Source organism: Alosa pseudoharengus, unplaced genomic scaffold, assembly GCF_046254945.1.
Source record: "Alosa pseudoharengus isolate Yale_2024_CS ecotype anadromous, Long Island Sound unplaced genomic scaffold, YU_APseudo_1.1 YU_APseudo_1.1_scf_13, whole genome shotgun sequence".
In the NCBI taxonomy this organism is placed as follows: Eukaryota; Metazoa; Chordata; class Actinopteri; order Clupeiformes; family Clupeidae; genus Alosa; species Alosa pseudoharengus.
Window position 1 is genome coordinate 17,923,288 of NW_027468598.1, and position 10,680 is coordinate 17,933,967.

Consider the following 10,680-nt stretch of genomic DNA (forward strand, 5'->3'; position numbering starts at 1 on the left):
ATTATCATGACGACTTGCCTACTGATGACTTAAGTTCTCCAGAAAATAAATGGTTGCTCAATATAAATGGGAATATGCCAGAACCACAACAATGAGGAACACTGCCCGGCAACATTGCCTAAAAAGTTGCCCTGTGTATCATTAGCTTTAGGCTAGTTAACCACACCAGAGATGAGCTCCGCCAGACAGCTAATGAAGAGCATGATGAATGCAATGCAGGAAGACCGAAGAGAGTGTTTGGGGACCCCTCAATGAATATCCTTTAACCATACCAAAGGCACGGACTGCACATTTGTAGCAGGAAAGCCATGAACTCAAAGGAGAAAAGCAACTGGAAACAAATGAGCTGTCCAAGACTAATGTCAGCTGGAACTGGCCAATGTGAATAATCAACTGCAAAAGGTCCTCATAGGGTAGGACACAGATGCATCCCATTCACTTCGTATTGGGGCCTTCTGCTGTAAGTTAAGAAAAAAAAACTTTGACTCATGATTCACGGGAAACATTTTAATCCTTCCCACAGAATGTGCCGTTTACCCGATAGCGCAGAGCTAATGTTCCGGACTGTTGGTTCCGCATGAGTTCAAGCGCATAATGAATAACCGCGAAATGACTTCAGAAAGTGGGTCTCTCATGTGTAGCGGACAGGAAGACATGCCGTTCGTGGAAGCCAGCCAAATCCACTTGTTTTGTTTTTGTTTCGCCAGCTCCTCGCGGTGGAGTGGCGCGCAAACAAACTCGTTATATCAACATAAGGGAAATACCTGCGGGTAAATTCCGCTGCTGTCCAACAGCACCTGGACCCAGAATGTTCTTCCTAAAAACTAATCCTGTGCTTCTGTTGACGCGAGGCTTTTATACAACTTGCTTGGTGGGCTTTATGCTTAATTACCGAGTGTCAAGTTGCCTGTCTGAACCCAGCTGTCAGTTGGACATCCATCTCTGGGGCCCAATTGCAAACAGCTTTCCCTTTCACACACCCCTCTGTTCTGCATTGGCAAAGTCATTTTGAACGTGAATTCCACACGGGGAGAGGGGGTGATTTCAAAGACAGTGCGCAGTGTAGGCACAAAAAACAATGTTTGTGTTTGTACGTCTGTTTATAGGATGTCCAAAATGCCCTGAGCTGACAAATTGTATTCTTTACTAGTGTAGCCTACTGTAGGTCGAGTGGGTTTAACAGCCATTTGTATCAAATGCAGACAATGGTCCTTGCCTTGCAGCTGTGAGCGCGAAGTCTAGTCAGCTAGGCCTATCTGTTCTGAACAGTCCAACAAGACCCCAAGCGGTCATTGAAAAAGCGCCGTTTAGGTCAACAGGTTCTGACAAATTTGATGACGGATCATGGGCAGTAACTGCAGAACATGTGTGCCTGCCTTTCACCGTAATCAGTCGATGACCAGAGCAAATCCATTATATTCATAAAACTAAAAATAGACTGGCTGGCGTTGAGCATGTTACTTTTAGGCTACCAGAAAAATATGAGGCATAATACACGATGAATGAAAAAAAAAAAAAAAAACCAGGAATTTAAATGTAAAATTGTGTTTAGTCGTATAAAATACATGAAATATAGACCATAATACTTAAGTATTGCTAAACTTAGTCTAACATGAAGCCAAAGACCTGTTGCTGTATGAAGTAGTACACATCCACAAACTTGCCAGATTTCACTTTAAAATGCGTGCATGCAAGTAAAAACACTTCACCAGTAGCCTAAACTACAGACAGCGGTTTTGGTTGTACTGTGAGTTACAGCCTATAAATATTTCCAAGGGAAAGTTTTGTTAAGGAAAGATGATGACTGTTAAACTTGAGACCACTACAAAGCACGTACACCACTTTTCCAAGTCCCCAAGTTCAACTTTTCAGACAACAGTACATCGATTCCACTAACTAGGCTATTGTTTAGTGCATGCCAAAATAGCATGCGATCTATTTCAGCAATTTGACATTTTTCAATTAGAGATCTAGATCAAAGTAAGCAGGCAGGCGATAATCTTTTGGAGAGGATTATCCAACAGGAGTCGCCAAATATCACAGGGAAACTTTAGAGGCACGGTTTCTATGAGGGAGCCCTGAAGTAGCAGCCCTCATGATTTAAGTTGTAGAAAACATAAAACTTACCATCACGCCTGAACTGTGTAGATCGGAATGATTTACTGGAAGCCCTCGAGCTTTGATGAATCCCGACCAACAATACGAAAAACAGTGACAGTTGCATTCTGAACTGTGTTTTGATCAGATGCCCTCTGGGTGAATAAATTCCAAATACCCCTGGATTGAAAAATGAAATGACACCGTCCCCCTTTCCGTCGGCCGTATAGTAGTGTGCTCGCGTACAGTTTCCGCAAGCTTATATTCTGTTCACATAATTGAGGTCATGCAATCCTGAAATCGCTGCCTGACCTGTCGCCGTTTTAGTAACCTTCCTGAATGTAGCAGGTTCATAAACCCCCTTTCGCGGCAAATGTAGAATCCATACGCTGCCGCCTGTCTCGCCGCTTTATCACTTGTTGTATTATCTTGCACCGACCTTGTTAGCCAACAGAATATTTTGAATTCCTTTAACACTACTTATATCTGAGGGGGTCGTAGGCTATATGCTTTCTTTCTGTTAAGTAGAACAGGCTGCAAGTACACGGTGGAAAGAGTGCGATTTCCTCGTTACGCGCCGAACAGCCTTGTCTGAAAAGTTACGTGCACGCACTGGTGAGTTGATTAGACGGTGAGATCAAAAAGGGTTGTCCCCTTTCCCCGAAGGAGGCGAGGAACTGCTCCGGGAGGAGAGCAAGTGCGCAGTAAACTTCACTGCAGGCGAGACAAACGAAAGGAAAAATTTACTACCGAAGTGCCTGAATGACGCTCAAAGGGAAATATTTCTCACTTAGTGAGCTTGTCTGCCGGGGGTTGTCTGACATGAAATCACTTGTTGAAAACTCGCTCATAGCAAGAAACAATGTTTCCAAGAACGAGCAGAACTTTTTGTGCATAGTCTACTCACTTTTACCAAAGCATAGGTTACAGCGTTTGTGGACATGCTAATCAGAATTCCTTCAGCTTGACCCCCTTCAGTGATTCCATTTCCGATGTCAAGGCCTACATGTCACCAAAATAGCCAACAATAAAAAGGTCAACAACCTTACGATCCAGAGTATAAATAAAGAGATAAATCCAAAAAATATTCTATTGTAGGCCTATTTCTCTGTTTTCAACTCAAGAAACAATACAAAAACTCCTCCATTGTCAGTTGATTTATGGAAAAGGGGTGTCCATTATAAGAAAAGCAATTTAATTTAGGTTTCAGACTAACACTTGCTTAAAATACCTAATCAGTATATCATTATTTCTCATGTATGTGCATGAGCAACAGAGAGACATAGAGAGGGCAGCACAACTGTCCATGTAACAAATCTCCCTGTAAAAATATCTTCAAGGGCTGATATCATCACTTGATTCCATTTTGTCTCCAGGTTGTGGGTGTTCTTATCCAAATACATTATTATTAGGGCAACAATAAAGCTTGTTGATGGACAAGTATTGATTGTTTACAAATCTTAAAATCCTCCATGTTGTTGTGATACAAAAGTGTACCTTAAACAAGATCACAAATATGTATAAAGGCCTAAGGGGATATCTAATGAATGTAAAATACAAAACATAATTTTGTTATTTCATATTAATGAAGCACAGAGCTACCTTCACATCACGTGTATAGAGGAGAGCTGGAAGGTTTTGCACTAAATTATGCTGGTTTTATAGACTTTGTGGCATAAAACCCTGATTTATGAACATGAAAGTATTCCACATCCACTGTGTTATTGCAACATGCGCTGAGACAGTTTTGGTTTTGTCCAGTGATCTCTGAAAGTTGTTTAAATAGAGATTGCAATGTTGTAAAGTTACGCATGGGAGTCTATCATCACTAGGCATCATCAAATTAATCATGGACTTTCACCAAGCATGCAGACCTCCTGCTTTTGATTTGTATTGGAATACATATCAAGTCAAAAATTAGTGTTGCTTAATACTTTCACACTTTTAAATCTGACTCATAGAATTCTCTACCATACTTTTGACATCTGTTCATGTCCCTTCGTATTTTTCCTCACTAACTCAACCTAAACATCTTCTTCTCTCATCAGGGCCTTGTCATAGGGTACATTTGCTGGCGGGCCCACTACTGCACAGAGGGGCTAACATATGCTAAACACTGAATCATTGGCGCGCCACTATAACAAGGAGCTCTGCATAGTCACACAGCACATGTTGTGGTTATTTGGGTTACTGAGGTGGTTCTGGGGAGGGGCAAGTGGTGGGGGCATAATCTGTCATCGACCAGGCCAGACGATAGTGGCCTTTGCTGCGGAATGTCCTTACGAGAAACAGTTGGACCCTGTGTAGCATGTCACGCAAGGGAAAGCAGCAGACAGCGAGAGTTGGCAGGTCATCAGCTCAGCTTTCAGACATTTTCACTTCAGCTTTTATAGTTTATCGCCAAGTCCAGTCCACGCTGTAGTTATTCTAGAGTTATTTTTTCTTTCTTTTTTTCCCAATTAGGAATTAGTTCCTGGGTACAATGTGGATTTTGCCAAAGTGAGTTTGACTGTGATGTTTTGCCAAGTTCTTATACTCACTACTTTACTCTTTGGCTACAAATCTCAAAATAATCAAGATTTTCATGTCACCCTACCTTGATGTCATAATCGGTCCGGCAGACGATAAAACCATAAGAACATTTTTTCGAGATAAGATTAGGCTAAAGAAATCATATTTGCATTCCACTGCGGCCCATAATTCCCCCAGCAATTACAATGTCACCTAATCTGCGGACCGAGGCCTTCCAAACTCATTTCTGCGTTATCACTTCCGAGATACCAGAACCGGGTTTGAAAATGATCCGGTGCAAATCCGGCTGTCACCCGGCGGGGAGTCTGCCATTATGATTGATTCCCCTCGCTCTCTCACTCTGTTGTGTAGTGAGCAGTCTGGTGGAAAAGGGCTGCTGTGGATCTCCCAGGTGGGTGCTATTGATGATGGTGGTGGTGGCTGCGGTGAGGTTTCCCTTCTTCATTGTGATGCACTTTGGAAACTTAAAAAAGCGCTATAAATGTCATGTGATGTTGTTGTTGTTGTTGTTGTTGTTGTTGTTGTTGTTGTTGTTGTTGTTGTTGTTGTTCTCTGGGTCAGTGACACCTGGCACCTGTCAGTCTCTCACATCGAGTCAGACCTCCCGACAAGGACCTGAGCCACATCCAGTTCCGGTGACCGTGGCGCTTTTTTACGAGCGCACACTCTGCACTCGTGCCTTCAAAAGGAGGGGCGCCCTCGTAAAAGGCTTTCCCCAGGAGGACGCCCATGCCGCAGGAAAAACTCTGCTCATTAGAGACTTTATTAGGCCCATCTGGAGGACCGGGCAACTGCACGAAATCACTGACTCTCTTCTCAGTACTCCCTTCCTGATCTTCTCTCTCCTCACACACACACACACACACACACACACACACACAGAGTTCTTTCCCTCAGCCTCAGACGCTGTGTGTTCGGCTGCAGGGGGCTGCTAGACTGAAGGTCAGCGCACCTAATGGAGGTGATGGACATCGGCCAGCCTCTGGCAACCAGATGAAGTGTTTATTCCTCTCTGACTTTCTGTTTTTTGAAAGACTTGAAAGAGGCAAGGGAAGAGAGTTAAGAAAAAGTTCAGGAGAAAATGCAAATGAGGGATTTAGGTGAGTGTGTGTGGGTGAGGGGGGCGGTGTAGGTGAACCCAGTGTGAGGCCACTCAATAAATCCATCACTTTAACAGAAAGGGAAAGAACAAACAGTGCTAACCGAAGAAAGACCTTAGAGAGCGAGTGCTATTGAAATTGAGCTCAATTGAGTTAACACACAAACAGGCAAACATCCATCATGATGAACAACGTTCAAAAAACACACAACCCCAACCCCAGAGAAAAAAATGAGATTGAGTTTGTGTTTGTAGTGTGTGCACTTGTGTGTATGAGGCGAAGTGTTTCTAATATGTATGCAGTCAATACAAGCATGAACAAATGTACAGAGAGAGAGAGAGAGAGAGAAAGAGAGACTGGTACTTGTAGAGTGAGAGTGTGTACAAACGGGGTTCATTTGTAAGTGGCCCTATTGTCTTCCATGGTTTTTCCGTGGGGGGGTTCTTGTAATGGGGGTTAATGGCTCAGACACACGATTCCAGCTACTGCATTCCACAGCCATCCACAGCATTCCACAGACTTCTGGCTCCACAATAGGGGTGACATGACGCTCGAAAATGACCCACAACAAAAACACTGTTGTGAGCCTGAGTTGGGGGAAGAGGAGAGGGGGGGGGGGTACAGTTTCTCCCCACATTCCACCTCCACTCCAGAAACACTGCGGTCTCCCCACCGCACTGGAGGCAAGGAGTATGAGAGAGAGAGAGAGAGAGAGAGAGAGAGTTGCAGCCTAGGCATCATTTACAAGAAGAAAAAAATAAGTTTTATTCCTGTGACACACCGTCACCTGATACAAATGGGATCTGTTTGTGTTCAGAGCAGCCATCAATACACAGGGTGCTATTTGTTCCCTAAGCGGCGCTGCCAAAAAAACGTTTGTACATAGCACAAACAGACAGCCGGGGAGAATACATCACTGCTTTCATTACTCTCATGTTCAGAAGTTGCTCGGGCTGCAGTTTTGGCTTGTGTTCACATCAATCACATGCACAGGTTCTGATTGAGTACTCTAATGTGCATGGTGCTTAAAAGTCTGGTAACAAAAGGCATTCAAGCAAGCTAGACTTCAGTGGTTAAAGGAACATACCAACGTTTTGGCTATTAAGCTTATTTGCTGTCTACTCCAGAGTTAGATGAGACGATACTCTTTTCTCTTTTCTGTGCATGCAATAACACAGTGTGACCCCGTTAGCCTAGTTAGGTATAATTCGCTGGGAGTGGGTTAGACCAGTTAGCCTATAGCTAGCCTATAGCACCAGACCACAGAGGAAAGTTACAATGTGTATTACCTTGAAGGTGATACACCTTTGGTTAAGTTTGTAAATTATCCTTTTTTGGCCTTTTATAAACAATCATATATCTCCCTGTTGCCATTAGATACAATAATTAAAACAAACAGAATTTGATTTAGGGTCAGAGTTGTGGTCAGGTAGGGTCAGTGAAGTGGATTCGCATGCCTGTGGAAACACATGCCCATATTTGTGAAATGTGTCTATGAAATTGGCCAAAATAAAGTAATACCCAAACTGAATTCCATTTTTATGATAATTTTATTCATAAGGTTTATTACCACATTATCCTCCTTGACCATGTTTGCTCCTCTCTGCTCTGCTGCTAGTTTAGTTTGCACTTCTCTTCTGTATATCACATATATTCAGTCTTTTTCTCCTCCCCCCTCTCTCCACCCTGTCTTTCTCTCTCTCTCTCTCTCTCTCTCTCTCTCTCTCTCTCTCCACACCTCACACTGTACTGGCAGGAGTTCTGGAGAGCACAGTGTGTTTTCTTCATCCTCACTGCTGTCTTTTCTCTCTCTCTCTCTCTTTCTCTCTCTCTCTCACCCTGGACTCATGATAACACACTGACAGCAGCTCCGCTGTGCGCTCGCAGGATCCTGTAGATGAAAGACAGCACTCCCAGAGAGGAAGCTAGCCTCATTGCATGTGTGTGTGTGTGTGTATATGTTTGTGTGTGTGTGTGTGTGTGTGCTGAAGTTTATGTGATGTGTTTATGGGCCTGGTGCATATATCAGTGCATTTGTGTATACATGCATTTGTGTGTGTGTTTGTGTGTGTGTGTGTGTGTGTGTGTGTGTGTGTGTGTGTGTGTGTGTGTGTGTGTGTGTGTGTGTGTGTGTGCCTGTATGTGTGCCTGTATGTGTGTGTATGTGCGCGGGCATGTGTGTGTATTTTCATGTATATGTGTTGACGTGTGTGTCTGTGTGTGCGAGTGTGCACAGTGGGTCCACTGAGCGTGCCGAGCTCCAGACGCAGTCATTAGACGAACAAGTGACGAGATTATCAGGCAGGAGGAGTATTAGGTAGGCTTCAGTGGGGCGCTGCAGTCTGGGATTAGGGCTGCGAAGCCGCCGCCAGGGCTTATCTGTTGTGTTTCTCGCCGATACAAAGACCACTGTCTGCCATTGAGCTGCTTGGGCTGCACTGTCATTCAAGCTCCTCTGCTGCTTTTAAGGAACAGATAACGTGATTTCCCCCTTTTTCTCTTGGGGAAAAAAAGAGAAAACAAAATTGTGTGAAGTCACTAAGTCACTTTGAAATGGCAATTACACAGTTCACTGCCCAGAGTACATCAAAATGTGTATTTGGGAGAAAATGAAGAGGGCATGGAAGAGAGAGGAAGGGTGTGTGCGTGTGTGTGTTTATGAATGTATGCATGAACTTGAGTGTGAATGTGTGTGTGTGTGTGTGTGTGTGTCTTTGTGTGTGTGTGTGTGTGTGTGTGTGTGTGTGTGTGTGTGTGTGTGTGTGTCTTTGTGTGTGTGTGTGTGTGTGTGTGTGTGTGTGTGTGTGTGTCTTTGTGTGTGTGTGTGTGTGTGTGTGTGTGTGTGTGTGTGTGTGTGTGTTTGCGCTGAAGTATGCAGGGGCAGTGTGATCATCTCTACAACTTGAGGAGCTGCCAAAAATGTCAAGAGGCCTCAATCTCCACATTAATTCGCCCACGTCCCACTTAACGGGATGCACTAGCATGCCAGCAAGTATCTCACTGAATCTCCCTGTCACACACAGGACTCCCACCATGCTAACGTGCACACTTGCTAACATGCCCAGCAGCACACATGCAGTTACTAGAATCCTGCCTTTATCCTCCACCTCTATCTCACACAAGCATGCACGAATGCACGCACACACACACACACACACACACACACACACTAATACACACAAGCATGCATACAATTCTCTGTGATTTATTAGCAGGCAGGGGTGCCATGTCATCTTAATGTGCGGGCCAATAATATGGTACCCGGTGATCCTCTCCGCTCAGCAGCCCCGTGGCAGTCCGCCCGCCCGTCTGTCCGTCCGTCATGCTCCGTGCCCAGCGCCCGCGCCCCTGCCCGCGCCAGAGCCCGGCGGCTCCCCGTAACTCAGCCCAGCCCAGTGCCAGGCACCGGATCAAAAGATATGGAAGACATCAGGCCGTGATTCAGAGCAGCAGCCCAGGATCTGTTTATGGTCTGCGCCTCCACAGGAAACAATGACACACATTCAGAGCTACAGTTTTTCCTCCGTGTACTCACTTTTGTATGGGACAATGTTCTTGCCTTTTAAAACCAACTATAGATAGACTATGGAAAGATATGGCTTTTAAAAATGTGGGTCAAATGCTGTACTGATAAGCCTGTTCTCCTCAATGACACGAAAGGTACTGCAAGTAGATATTCAACAAATGGCTGCATTGTAATTCTCTGTGTGGGCTAATATTCAAGTATGTTATGAATAGCAATTATGAGGACAGCAATATATGCAGCAGGTGGAGACTGAGCTGGCTCACATTCGTCATGATACCCCTTCCCACCTGGACCACCTGTTGCATTGCGCCCCAGACAGGAAGCTGGAACTCCGGTGAATAGGAAGTGCACCTGCTACTAAAGCCACAGCCACGCGTGGGCTCACCCTCCAGAAGTTTCTCTTACGTCAATAATGACTTCTAAAGAACCTCTTGAATCTCTAACTGTGCAGGTATTATTATTCGTAGTACCAATGAGGTTATTATGCAGATTTCTATTCAAAGCGCTAGCTACGTGAATAAGACTACTGTAACATTGATGTAGTGGCCTGGTTAGCTGTAGGCCATTTGAAAAAGTTTCATGTTGCTATCAAACTCCGTCGTTTGATGCGGTGAAATCTACATGCACTGATATGACTAATGAATGGATGGGCTCAAATAAAGCAGTTAAATCAGTTCATATGCCCTGAATGGAGTTATTCGAAGTAATTTACATTGATTAGCTTGCGTGTGTGTGCATGCAAACCAGCCATGAAATTACCCAGAGGGGGTGTGGGGAGGGGGGGGGTGGCAACAAAAGGCAGCAAGCAAGGCGAAAAGCAGCACACTGTGTTCACAAGAGCAGCGGGAACAGCGGAGGTACTCAGGGTTTAACAAAAAAAGACCAAGCGTGTCATTTGTGCAAAGCAGGGGCCAACCTACCCGGGGGGGGGGGTGGTGGGTGGGGGGGCATGCACACATGAGGTAGCGGGTATAAACTGTAAATTGGATGTATAATGAAAGACATTCACATAGAGACCTGGCCGTTCTTTGGCATTACAGGGTTGATTGATCTAATATGAACACTGATCTAATAGAAACACACTTTATTAATATAGAATAGGGGGGTTTCTCTGTTCAGTTCATCTTGTGACCTTGTGAATCCTTGAGTTTAGTGTTCTCTGCCTGGTTGCTCTTTATAGCTAGAGCCGTTCATCCCCTTGGATTTATGAGTGAGTAGGCTCAACCAGCCCTACTCATGCAGGACGGAGCACTCCAATAATGTGGACACACCAAGAATACAACAAGAGAACTAGAATTATTGCCCTTTGCAGTAGTATACACTTCCAGCACAGTTCAGCTTCAGTCTACATACATCGTTATGAGGTCAGAGTGACCTTGACCTTTGACCTTTGATCACTAAAATGTAATTAGTTCATCATTGCAC

General features: G+C 44.4%; 1 protein-coding gene across 2 annotated transcripts in view; it reads right to left on the minus strand.

Moving 5' to 3' along the window:
- Positions 1–2,738, minus strand: part of pdgfd (platelet derived growth factor d) — a 56,087-nt gene extending 53,349 nt beyond the window's left edge. For both annotated transcript variants that reach the window (XM_076282348.1, XM_076282347.1), the window contains exon 1: positions 2,128–2,738. In XM_076282348.1, the coding sequence (XP_076138463.1) occupies positions 2,128–2,224 (97 nt within the window). In that variant the 5' untranslated portion in view covers positions 2,225–2,738. The remainder of the gene's footprint in view (positions 1–2,127) is intronic.
- Between the last annotated feature and the right edge of the window lie 7,942 nt (positions 2,739–10,680).